General features: G+C 39.6%; 1 protein-coding gene across 5 annotated transcripts in view; it reads right to left on the reverse strand.

The window, feature by feature from the left end:
• ZBTB44 (zinc finger and BTB domain containing 44) overlaps positions 1-13,175 on the reverse strand; it is a 64,602-nt gene that overhangs the window by 11,322 nt on the left and 40,105 nt on the right. For 4 of the 5 annotated variants that reach the window (XM_030841377.2, XM_070046225.1, XM_030841346.2 and 1 more), the window contains exon 2: positions 10,657-11,729. The exons of the other annotated variant lie outside the window; for it this stretch is intronic. In XM_030841377.2, the coding sequence (XP_030697237.1) occupies positions 10,657-11,674 (1,018 nt within the window). In that variant the 5' untranslated portion in view covers positions 11,675-11,729. The remainder of the gene's footprint in view (positions 1-10,656; positions 11,730-13,175) is intronic. 5 annotated transcript variants of the gene reach the window in all.

Raw genomic sequence — 13,175 nt, forward strand, 5'->3', positions numbered from 1 at the left:
TAGATCCAACCAGCCTCGCCTGTTCTCATCAGGTACTAAACCCGGTCAATGTCTTTACGGCGTGCGAATAAGCTGTGCTGCCCCAAGTGAACAAACGAGCCTCTGCGGCTGTGCAGTCCTTACGGCCAGCACTCTTCTGGTTGCAGTATTTTAATGAAAGCTAAAAGGTACTAACTGTAACAGTTGTACAACACCATATACATGTGAACATTTAATAAATATCATCTGTTAACAGATACACAGGATGAAACTTCCTCCCAGTGAAAATTTTGAATCCGATACTTCAGTTTTCCCCCTTGGAACACTTGAATTTGCTGACATTAGGAACCGATTACATTTTCTACTTAAGTAAAATTTTCCAAAAAACTAACCGAATCCCTTTTAAGGCATCCAAGCTTACTTTATTAAATAATTTGCACTAGAAAATTTGTGACAGTTGTATTTTGCCTTGACTTCTTAAATAAATAATACTAAATATAATTCTTTTCTTGTTTCTTGATGACTCACGGTAATCATCAAGAACACCAATTGTTATACTGTGTTCTAATACACTGATAGAGATTTTTTTTTTTTTTTTGCGGTATGCGGGCCTCTCACTGTTGTGGCCTCTCCTGTTGCGGAGCACAGGCTCTGGACGCGCAGGCTCAGCGGCCATGGCTCACGGGCCCAGCTGCTCCGCGGTATGTGGGATCTTCTCGGACCAGGGCACGAAGCCGTGTCCCCTGCATCAGCAGGCAGACTTTCAACCACTGCGCCACCAGGGAAGCCCTGATAGAGGTTTTTGAAAGAAGACAAGACCCTATGCATTTACATTCATCCCTAACTGCACCTCTATTCCTCCTGTCCCCTCACCCCCATCTCACCCTTACTGGTGTGTGTTTGGCATTCCTGTGCATGCCTTTTCTTTTCTTATTCCCTTACTATCAAGAAACATTTATGCTTTTCCCCTATGCCTATTTATCCAACTTATTCCTGATCCTTCTCATTTGTTTTTAAACCAGATGTGGGTTGGAGGGCCAGATAATGTTGCATTTTGCTTAAGAAAGAGCTGTTCACTTGTCAATATCTTCCCACTGTCACTTTTTTCCTTAAAGAGGGAACTAAACACTAACATTTCAATCTGTCCTAGGATTAAAAACTGGAAAAATCCAGGTATTTGGATCTGGACACCATGGACACACACAAAAATCTACTTTATAGTATTCTGCAGTTCTTCAGAACGCAGGCAACATTAAAGCTTATAGGTAAAGACTTGCAAAAAAGGCCTGAAGGTGTGATCAGGGCAGGCCAGGAAGACTGATCTAACTGAAATTTCACCATCAAGTAAACTGTAATACTTTTAGGAGGGAGTGGGGTCATGGTGAGGTGGAAATGAAACCCACTGTGCTTTGGATTGATTCTGGTGTTACCAGGAATCTGCTTAAAAGGCTGGTCAAAAAGAACTAAAATGGAGTACGAGACATATCTAGCAGATGGTCCCTCTTAAATCTATTTCCATTCTAAAATATCTAAACCTTGGCCTCTAGATCCCTAATCTGATGGATAGAAAGCGTGGAAAGTAAAACAAAGGGTACTCTCTTCTAGTCCATGGCACATTAAATGTGCCAAAAATAAAAACAACACCAAGCTAAATTAAGAGTTAAAACAGACTTTTAGAACTCTATCCACACTGTGGACATTATAACACATAGTGTTATATCACTTACGTAACCATCAGCACAAATAAATCTTGTAAACTTTTTCCTGAGACGGTGGTTTCTGCCCATGACAGCACAAGTAACCATATTAATTGGAATTTTAATTGAACTGATTTAATAGCAGGCTATACCAGCAATTTTACTTTGCTGAGGTGATAGTGATGTTTCTTAAATTATTAAAATGAAGTTTCTGGGCTTCCCTGGTGGCGCAGTGGTTGAGAGTCCAACTGCAGATGCAGGGGACACAGGTTCGTGCCCTGGTCTGGGAGGATCCCACATGCCGCGAAGCGGCTGGGTCCATGAGCCATGGCTGCTGGGCCTGTGCGTCCGGAGCCTGTGCTCCGCAGCAGGAGAGGCCACAACAGTGAGAGGCCTGCGTACCGCAAAAAAAAAAAAAGAAGTTTCCTTTCTAAACTATAGGGATTCTGGGACTTCCCTGGTGGTCCAGTGGGTAACACTCTGCACTCCCAATGCAGGGGCCCAGGTTCGATCCCTGGTCAGGGAACTGGATCCTGCATGCCGCAACTAAAAGAGCCCGAATGCTGCAACTAAAGATCCTGCGTGCTGCAACTAAGATCCAGCACAGCCAAATAAATAAATAAATAAATAAATAAAAATTAAATAAATAAATAAACTATAGGGATTCTGCTCTCAGTGGTAATGAGGACTAAGAATTCTGAATAGAACCCTCTCTCTTATACAACAGTAAAGCGGATTTATAGAGACAATCAGCTTTGCATGTTAAGGGCTATTTTATCAAGAGAGAATCTACTCTCTTCCATCATTAAGGAGTGCTGTATAATAGCTTCTATTCCATCAAACTGATTTCTGTTTTCGCTAACCGTTGTTTAGTACTTAAGACACTTACAAAAACCATTCTGGTGGTGAAAAATAATTACAGTGGTCCAGCCACTACTGAGCTTTTACCATGTTCCAGCCACAGTTCTATATGTTTTAAACAACTTATTTCATACTTGAGAAAGAGGAACTGGCCTGACACTGACACTTAGGAGTGGGCCTGGTATTCACAGCTAGGCCTAGTGTTTTCTGTTGGACATAAAACAATCTTGCAGAACACCAACATCAGACCCGATCACACTGGTCTCAAACACATAATTTTTTTAAGCACAGACAAAAACAAGGTCACTGTGCAATCACAAAAATACCAAACCTCCCCCTTCTAGCTAATGGAAGTCCCTGCTGGCTTTAGGTTTACTTTGGTCTGCATTCCTAGATATTTGTTAAGATTCTCAGTCACAGAGTTATTTATGCTTTCCGACATCACCAGTCCCCGAGCAAATCCCACTTACTTGAATTGGATTGAACAAACAATCCTTTGTTCTTGCAGCTGTCCTGAAATCACGTAACACAAGCCCAAATCCTCTAATAAGTCCTTTCTAACACCCTCTTATTGAGAAGCCCGAAAGACCCCATGGTGTGTGACCTCCCACACTTCAAATGGGTACTGAACTCAACTTGTTTAACCAGGTATGCTCCAGGTGGCCTCTGGCAACAGCGCATTGGCAGAAATGAAGGGCTCATCGAGATTTGGCTGAAGGTCTTTCTGCCTTGCACTGGGAACCTCGACAACAGAGTGCATATCTAAAAGTCCTTCTGAGGTGCAACCTGCTTCTGGCCGGGAGGTAAGCTCATGCTCAAGTGAGCTCAAATATTTCACTGAAGCCTTTCAGTGTTGGGCTTATTTTGCTTTCCTAGAAAAAGGTCTTTGGGGAATATTTTGTTTATCCAGTTGGACTTGTCATTGTTCCCTGACAAAACTGTTTTCTGGCCTTCTAACACCTGCTCCTATGATCTATCTATCTAGTGTTGACTCTTGTCTACAAGAGAAATACACTGTAATGAGAGGATGGACAGAGACCAGACTGGTCCATCTGAACTGGCCCTGGAGGCTGAGTTCAGAAGATCTCCGACTGGCAAAAACATTTCAAAACTTTACAAGGTATGACATATATGAGCCTTGAAAATATAACAGAAAGTGACAGAAGTCAGTCAGAAAAGACTACACAGTGCATACTCCCATTTATACGAAATGTCCAGAACAGGCAAATCTATACAGTGTATTAGTAGTTGCCTAGGGATAGGGGTAGGACTAGAAGAGAGGCATTGTTAAGGGGTACAGGGTTTCCTTTCGGGGGGATAATTACACAACTCTGTGAATATACTAAAAACCACTATAGTATACACTTTAAATGGGCGAATTTTATGATATGTAAGTTGTATTTCAATAAAGATGTTTAAAAAAACCTTATTAGGACTTGACTTCAATTTTGTCTTTGTGTGAACTGCTTTGCTTAGTTTCAAATGCCCAGAACCAGGAGGCTTCATCTGGTCCCTGGCCTCTGCAACTGGAAATAAAAAGTTACACAAGCATTATTCTTATGGACCACTGCAGTTCTTATGAGTCATCTCAATCTGAAACTGCATCTCTTCCAGGCCAAACATCTGTTTCCTTCATGTTTTCTCCATAATCCTAACACGTTACACTTATCTCTCAATTGACTCAATTTCACCAAGGACAATTTGGAATTGGAAGTAGCCATTTTGCAGGGAGCTTCCGACATGAACAAGATTGTCCATCTGAGATACATCAATATTGTACCAACACTGGGGCAGGGATTTCAAGAGCTACCCCATGGGTATTTCCAGTGTATGGCCTTCCCAGCGATGACACAACCTTGGTAAGACAAAGATAGGAACCAAGCATTGATGTATATCTTTAAACACCTCCAAATGAGCTATGAGTTTGTTTGATGATTGTTTATTTTTAGGGTAGATTGAGGCGTCCTCATGCTAAACAGCTATGCTGTAACGGCAAAAGAAAAATTAATAGATTCTGTATTCCTGATTGGGGAAATCCCAACTATTCTCAAGTAACAGGACCACACATTACACTGATGTTGCTCTGAAAGAACTCTATAAGCTGATCTTTTACTCAGACTCTCCGCTGTCCCCATCACCCACAAACTTCAAGAGAGAAATAAAGAGAACACATGAGATCTTAAAACTATACTTATCAAAGCACTTAAAAACCCTCTTAACTTCCACAGTCTTAAGTACTGCCAAGAGCCTTGATAGCAATAAGACAAATCATCTCTACGACCCACAAGTCGACTCCTTATGAGTTGATGGTAGGCTGCCTTTTTCAAGTGGGAATTTTGGTTTAAATCTTAGGTTCTACACTGATACTACAATGATACCCCAGGTTTATCACAAACAGAGAAGAGCTTATGAATGATTTAAAATCTGGAGTTTTGGTTTTCTGGAAAAGATGCCACCAGAGAAAACTCTCCATTGATTATCAATAGAAAGGAACTGATCAGATATTGTTAACAACTGATTCAGTGGTAACAGTTTGAGGTGGCATTCATTGGATTCATGTTTCCCAACTTAAAAGACACATATCACACCCTTCCAACTCCTGTGCATCCATTCCTTCTAAGGAATTCTCCAGAAGATACTGACTTCAAAATGGACAGCTCCTACCCAAGATGACAAAATCAGATTAATTTTCTGATTCTTCAGTACTCTTTACTATTAATCTTGACTATTAAAACCAATACGATCTTTCATCTTCATCCTATTGTTTCTGAACTCCTAAGATCTCCTTCTGCCACTTAAGGAAAAACAAAACTCTTGTACTTCCCCCCCACCCCAGACCATAGTTACTAATCTGAATTTAACAGATTGCTGGATCTATTATCCTCCATCTGACCCTGCTGACAAAAACTTAATAACTGTTCTTTTAAGCACTACAGAAGGCAGATTCCCTTTTATAGGGAATATTATATCATATCCCAGGCTTCGGCCATAGAAAAATGGACCCTGACCTCAAATTAACATGTTTCTGCTGAAGTCATTACAATCCTAACAGCAAGACCTATTCAGTCAGAAAGACACTAATCCTGGGACCATCCTGATTATGATAGCCAGTTCGTTCTCTTCAGAGATACTTGAGCCTGGCTTGCAGGAACTATTTAACTCCACTTAAGGAATCTGTCCATTTTAAGGGACCAAAACTGGCTCACTCTTGCTGTAATGAATGATACTTACATTCCAATACGCCCACTACTAGGATACTACTTCTATGTTGGACACAGGGTTTACACATGCCCGCTGCACACTAACTCATTCTGTATATTTAAGTAACTGTTTGGGATTTTCAGGTATTAAAACCATCACCCCAACTTGTTCAACTACAGGTGTGTTCCTGGTGGTCTTGCTGGAGAGCACTGACATACTTAATAGATAGGTAATACTACCATTACTTTATGGTTATGGAAACCTGGTGAGGTTCAGTGACTTGTTCAAAGTCACACATCTAGTAAGTGGCAGAAACTGGTAGCAGACTCCAAACCTGCCTGACTCCAAGTCCTGAATTTTTAATCATTATGCTATACTGCATATATGCTCAGTGTTGCAAATTCTTCCATCATTCTAACTGCTCACCTCAACAAGTTTATTCACTATTCATACACAAATCGTCAAACTTCTCAACATCTTAACTGACCCTCATAACAGTCACTTCTCTTTTAACGGCAGATTTTAGAGTCTAGGAAAAACCCCTGAATTTCTTCATTAGCATAGTAAACTGTGGATTATCTAAAACTATTTTATCTTTGGTGTATACAGATAATCGAATACTTCAAGACAAATAATGAAGCCCTATCATGAAGTCCTTCTCACTTAAACAAATTTTCCTTAAACCATACCAGATATAGATGGCCAGCTTTTTGAGAAGCAAGACCCAATCTAAACTTAGCAATTATTTCTCTCTTAAATTTGCTGTACTTATTGTATTTATTGGGAGTGTCAGATTTTATAACTTTTTGCTGGGCAACTGGCAATAAAAAGAACAGGTAAAATCTTATTTGAATTAATTTCATGAGTAATTAAATTATTATTTTAGAATTTCATAAGGAGTATTTTTTGTTTGTTTTCTTTATAATGAGTATATTCAGTATTATACTCTCAGTCTCTAGAATGACAAACTACCTGCTATATATCATCTTTAATAAGTTAGTAAAATTAAGTACTCTTATGAAGTATTCTTATGGAATATGGAAAAAAAGTACCACACACATCTTCCTCTTCTCCCTCCTACATTTTTTCACTGCCTAGTATACCTGAGGAATTTAACTTTTTTCTGTAGGGCTTTATTTTGGTGTACAGATTTGGAGTTAAGATAGGTTAGTTGAGAGTGATTAGTACATCTGCTATGAAGACAAGGGAAAAAAACCCTAATTTGGATTATCTGATTATATGATATTCAGATCAGAGTTCTTTGTATGTCTGCTTTGTAACAGAACCTACATTTGTAATAGTATATATTGGAAAGGAAGTATTCTTATAAAACTGAAAGGCTTATTCTACTTATGCTCCTAACTTCTCTATTTAATCATGTTAATAATATAATAAAGGCAAAATGTGAACTGATTAGATATACTTGAGTGGTAAAATAAGGCTATTTCACATATCTAATAAGGCTATTTCACAAATTTAGTTAGAAAGATACTCAGATTAATATTTGGCTTCTAAGTTCTCAGATAAATAATTAAAATAGTAATTACTTATTAGTTCATTATTCAGAAGGTACCAAGGTGTTTCCAAGATTAAACATGTTAGTAATTTAACAAAAACTTGGTCACATTGTCAAATAGCTAGGATCTCCTGCCATCAAATATATTACTGAGTGTGTGGTCACTTGAAAAGCACAAGTATCTTGTCCCAAATTTCGGAATATTATCTTTAGTAGGTATATGAGTAGAATTGTGTCCCCCCCCCGCCCCCGCCCAAGACATACTCAAGTCCTAACCCCTAGCACCTGTAAATATAGCCCTATTTGGAAATAGGGTCTCTGCAGATGTATCAAGTTAGATGAGGTCATACTGGAGTAGGGTGGGCCATAATCCAATGACTGGTGTCCTTAGAAGGGAGATGTGGTGCTGAAGCCAGAGACAGAGGGAAGGCCCCATAAAGATGGAAGCAGAAACTGGAGAGATGCAGCTACACGTTGAGGACTGTCAAGGAATGTTAGTAACTGTCAGAAGCTAGGAAGAAGCAAAGGATCCTTCCCTACAACCTTCCCTGCCAACACCATAATTTCAGACTTTTAGCCTTCTGAACTGTGAGGAAATAAATTTCTCTTGTTTTAAATCACCCAGTGTGTGGCGGCTGCTGTGACAGCCCTGGGAAACTCATATGGTGGATCAAAATCCAAGAAATTAACAAAGGTAAGGGGCCCTCCTGGTTCTCCAATCTTTGGGAGAAAACCTCTTTATTGATCTTTGTTGGGTTTTCTTCTCTCCCTGAACATAGATACTTCTCAAGGATCAGTTCTCTGGCTTCCGCTCTTACACACACATTTTCCTGTTGAGAGTCAATCTGTCACTGCTAAAAGTCCTAAACTGGTAATCTCCAGTCTTGATCTCACCCACCCTGCCTTTCAACGGCTCTGTGGCATGTTGCCTGGTCATCACCCAAGCATGGTTCACACGGAACAAATCTCGCTGACTTACTCTTAAAACTGGGCTCCCACCTCCTCCCAATGATTTTCATAGTAGTTATGGCATCTAATAGATTCCTATCGAGTGTACAATTACCGTTATTTTTTGTACCATTAAGAAAGAAAAAGTAACTGTAAAGATTATTAATTGCAAAACATATTTGAATTTAGAGATAATAAAATATGAAAAACTGTGACTTATAATCAATGAATATAATAAAATGTTATCAGTATTTTCCTGGTCATCCAGGTACCCTGACCCTCTTATTCCCTCAAACCACATATTCAATATCATCAGGTAGTAATGATTCTTCCTTTACAAAGTCTCTTAATACCCATTTTCTTTATAGTATTATGCTAAGCATCTTCATTCATACAAAGACAACTGTACTGTTACTGGTTTTTGGACTGTCTCTCCCCAGCCAACCCCCTATGAATTTGACCAATATCAAATTCATTTTCCTAAAATATCTGTAAATGTTTTATTTTTCATTCATTTAAGGCAGACTCTTTATTACCACTAGGATAAAACCCAAGCTTGCTTGGCCAAGCTGTGGTAGACACTGCTAGTTGCATACAATATCCATTCTCCTGTAATTTTGTGAAGCAGTTACATACCCAACTAATATACATGTATTCCCAGATTCTCTTGCAGCTAGGAAAGATGACGTGACATAAACTGGCAGAAGTTTTTTGGGGACTTCTAGGAACATATTCCATACAAGAGTTACCCCTTTCTAGAATATGAGGCTAAAGATGAAGCAAAAATCTTATAACCATGAAGCAATAAATATACGGATGACAAACTAAGGACGGTGGATTATAAAAATATAAGGGGCCTAGGTCACTGTAGAGCCACTCTACCAGTCCTGGACTTCCTATTTCTGAATATTTTATGCAATAATAATAAAATCCCATTTGGTTTAAGCCATTTTGAAGGGATCCTGTTATACGCAGTTGAATGCACTCCTAGCTGAAACTAGTGTTCAAGGCTTTTCACAACATGTTCTCAACTGCTCATTTTTCTTATTTCCCATTATTTTCTATACTTGTAGGCTTCCATGCTTTATTCACATCATTGTGCACTGAATTCACTGCTTTATCAAATATGCAATGTTCTTCTACCCCTCTGTGCTTTTATACATTTTCAAAGAAATGTCGTTCCCTCACCTGGGCAAACTCCTACTTATTATGTAAGATCCAGCTCAAATACACAGTGTTAACTTGCTCTTTCCTTAGTGAACCTGTAACACATTGTTCCTACCTCTAGTCTAGTGCTGATTGTTGATTTACTCATCTGCTTCCCCAATTAGACTATTAACTCCTCAGATGCAGGCACTATATGTCTTTTTCATCATATATCCCCAAGTTTGGCACATGGTTAAGTTTTCAATAAATATTTTAATCAAGAATAAAACACTAACTGGATTTTTTAAACTGGTATTTTTTGCATTGAAAGTAATTCACTAATCACAGACATATGAACTGTGCCATCATATATGTGTCCCATCATATACTGTTCAACTATTTTCTTTGCTCCCCGTGGGTAACTTATTAAAAAAATATTGTAGTATTAATACCATCTAAAAAACCCAGTTACCATGTTTTATTCTTCTTAATACTTCCTATAGGATACAGCACCAAACTTTTATCTAATAAGCACTTAAAAATGCTTGACTTAGGGACTTCCTTAGTGACGCAGTGTATAAGAATCCACCTGCCAATGCAGGGGACACGGGTTCGATCCCTGGTCCGGGAAGATCCCACATGCCACGGAGCAACTAAGCCCGGGAGCCACAACTACCGAGCCTGCGGTCCAGAGCCCGCGAGCCACAGCTACTGAAGCCTGCATGCCTAGAATCCGTGCTCTGCAACAAGAGAAGCCACTGCAGTGAGAAGCCCATGTACCGCAACGAAGAGTAGCCCCCACTCGCCGCAACTAGAGAAAGCCCGTGCGCAGCAACAAAAACCCAACGCAGGGACTTCCCTGGTGGCGCATTGGTTAAGAATCCGCCTACCAATGCAGGGAACACGGGCTCAAGCCCTGGTCCTGGAAGATCCAACATGCCACGGAGCAACTAAGCCTGTGCACCACAACTACAGAGCCTGCGCTCTAGAGCCCGTGAGCCACAACTACTGAGCCTGTGAGCCACAACTACTGAAGCCCAAGTGCCTAGATCCCACGCTCCGCAACAAGAGAAGCCACTGCAATGAGAAGCCCACGCACCACAACGAAGAGTAGCCCCCTCTCACCGCAACTAGAGAAAGCCAGCTTGCAGCAACGAAGACCCAATGCAGTCAAAAATAAATAAATAAATTAATTAAAAATAACAGACCCAATGCAGGCAAAAAAAAGAAAATTAAATTAAATCTTTAAAAAAAAGAAAAGCTAGACTTGACTTCATAGCATTATGGAAAACATAGAAGACACTATACCTATAGAGGAAGACTGTGGACTAATCAGAAGGTCCTCTTGGACTTGTTCACTTCCTGGCACTGTCTGCTGATCACTCAGTGAACTCTGAGATGCACTGACAGGCTGGGATACTTCCTCATGGACCTCCTCATCACTTAACCTTTCTACTTTGACCCGGACATCTTCCTCGGTACCCAGAGGTAAGGTAGTTTTTGTGCTCTCACAAGTCACATAATCAGCCATTCTTCTACCTGTCTCAGATGGGCCAGGTAATTCTAAAGTCCGGGTATTCTCTGCTTGCTTAAGCTTATCAGGCTGAATCCTTCGATCAATTCCAAAAGGAAAAGTCCAGGGAAAAGCTAGAGAAGAGTCAACTGGTTGATTTCTATTTTCTGAGTAGGAAGCTGAAGAATTCAATACCTGTGGAGAACTTGTTTGTGTGCTACACTTCACAGGACTTTCAGGAGACATAACAATGTAGCTTTTGCGCTTTCTCCTCGACTCTCGGCAAACAGGAATGGTTCTTTCTACCACACTGCACTCTGAAGACACTGGAGAAATGCTTCCATCTCGAGACGTAAAATTGCAGTTAGAGTTATTTTCTTGTCCAGCATCTAGACCCTTTTCTGGTTGGCTGTTGGGTGTATTCCATAAAATGCTTGATTTCATGAACTCTGAGCAGGTGCTAGCAACACTGAACATTTGCATATAGCTGGCTGCAGCTAGAACATCAATGATATTTTCTGTGTTAATTGACAGAGTGGCTGTGTAAGCATATTCTAAAAGGGGTATAAAGCCAGTCACTGTGACATGATGCAAATCCAACACATTCTTGTTCTCATCCTCTGCTTGGCCTACAAGTTTGGTGCGAAAGAAATCACTGCAAGCTGCTAGTACCACCTTATGTGCCCGGAAGATTTTGTCCTGGACACGAATAGTGATATCACAAAAATGTCCATCATTTCGAAGCATATTTAGCTTTCCAAGCATTTCCTGGCTATGGGAAGAAGAGCTATGAGTAAATGTTTTCACACCCATCTTTTCCTTCCTCTTCTACCGATGCTCTTCAAGGATGCAAATGAATCAGAATGTCCTAAAAGATACATAAAATAAGCATTAATTGATGGTTTAGTAGCTGAAATAAAAGGTGATTTAGATCGTTTTCATGAGGCCACCATGCTAAATCAACAAGCTGAAAGATGGTAGTGAGAAAGTTAGTTCAAGGTAAGAAATATATTAAAATACATTCTCTATATCTGTCCCCTAAAGTGTCCTATCAGTGGAGTCTGTGAGCTAATGTCACACTTAATGAGCTGCATAGTTTTAAATAATAATAATTTGCAAATAATGACAATTATAGAATACTATTTTCCAGATATAGTTCTAAATGCTTCACATTCGATAATTTGATTGTCATGATGTCTCTACCAGTAGGTACATTTTATCCCCATTTAACAGAAAAAGGTTAACTACCTTGCTGAAGTCAGAAAATTATTAAGTGGCAGACCCAGGGTTCAAATCCAGTCAGGCTGGCTCCAGAACCTACACTCTTAACCTCAATGCTTTATCCTGCCTCTTTTAGGATATAAAGTGAGTAAATACAAGTGACCAAGAGTCTAAGTTTTATGACGTGATAGGTCTGCATTCTTTCTTCAACAATTCCTCCAAGGCTGTTTGTTATAAGGACTAAATGAGACAATACACGCCGCACATGCTGAGCACAGTATTTGGCACGTTGTGAGCACTCAAGTGAAAGCAGCTACTGCTGTTTAGATTACTAACACGATAAAACCACCTTCCTGAAAGAAAATTCATAAAACAAATAATGTTTAGTAATCAACTGACTGGATTTTCCCTTAAAAAAAAAAAGTTGGTTTGCCTGTATCACATTTTACATTTATTCACTAAAAATGTAAAAAACTGACATTCTTAAATACTTTTAATTTTGCAAATCTAATAATACTTTTAAATAACAGTTTTTACAGTACTTTCCCCCTAAACTCTTTTTACATCCTCTATGTGAAAGTCACGGAGGCTTGTACTAGCCCCTTGATAAAGGTAAGAAAACACTAATGCTCAGAGAAGTTAAATGGCTAACAAATGACAACCAAAGCTAAGATCTGGGTCTTTTGACTGTTAGATTGCTTTTCCAATACAAGAACACATAGCTAAACACATATATATGGAATTTAAGAAAAAAAAAATGTCATGAAGAACCTAGGGGTAAGACAGGAATAAAGACACAGACCTACTAGAGAATGGACTTGAGGATACGGGGAGGGGGAAGGGTAAGCTGTGACAAAGCGAGAGTGGCATGGACATATATACACTACCAAACGTAAAATCGATAGCTAGTGGGAAGCAGCCGCATAGCACAGGGAGATCAGCTCGGTGCTTTGTGACCACCTAGAGGGGTGGGATAGGGAGGGTGGGAGGGAGGGAGACTCAAGAGGGAAGAGATATGGGAACATATGTATATGTATAACTGATTCACTTCGTTATAAAGCAGAAACTAACACACCATTGTAAAGCAATTATA

The sequence above is a fragment of the Globicephala melas genome, chromosome 8 (assembly GCF_963455315.2).
Source record: "Globicephala melas chromosome 8, mGloMel1.2, whole genome shotgun sequence".
NCBI classification, from domain to species: domain Eukaryota; kingdom Metazoa; phylum Chordata; class Mammalia; order Artiodactyla; family Delphinidae; genus Globicephala; species Globicephala melas.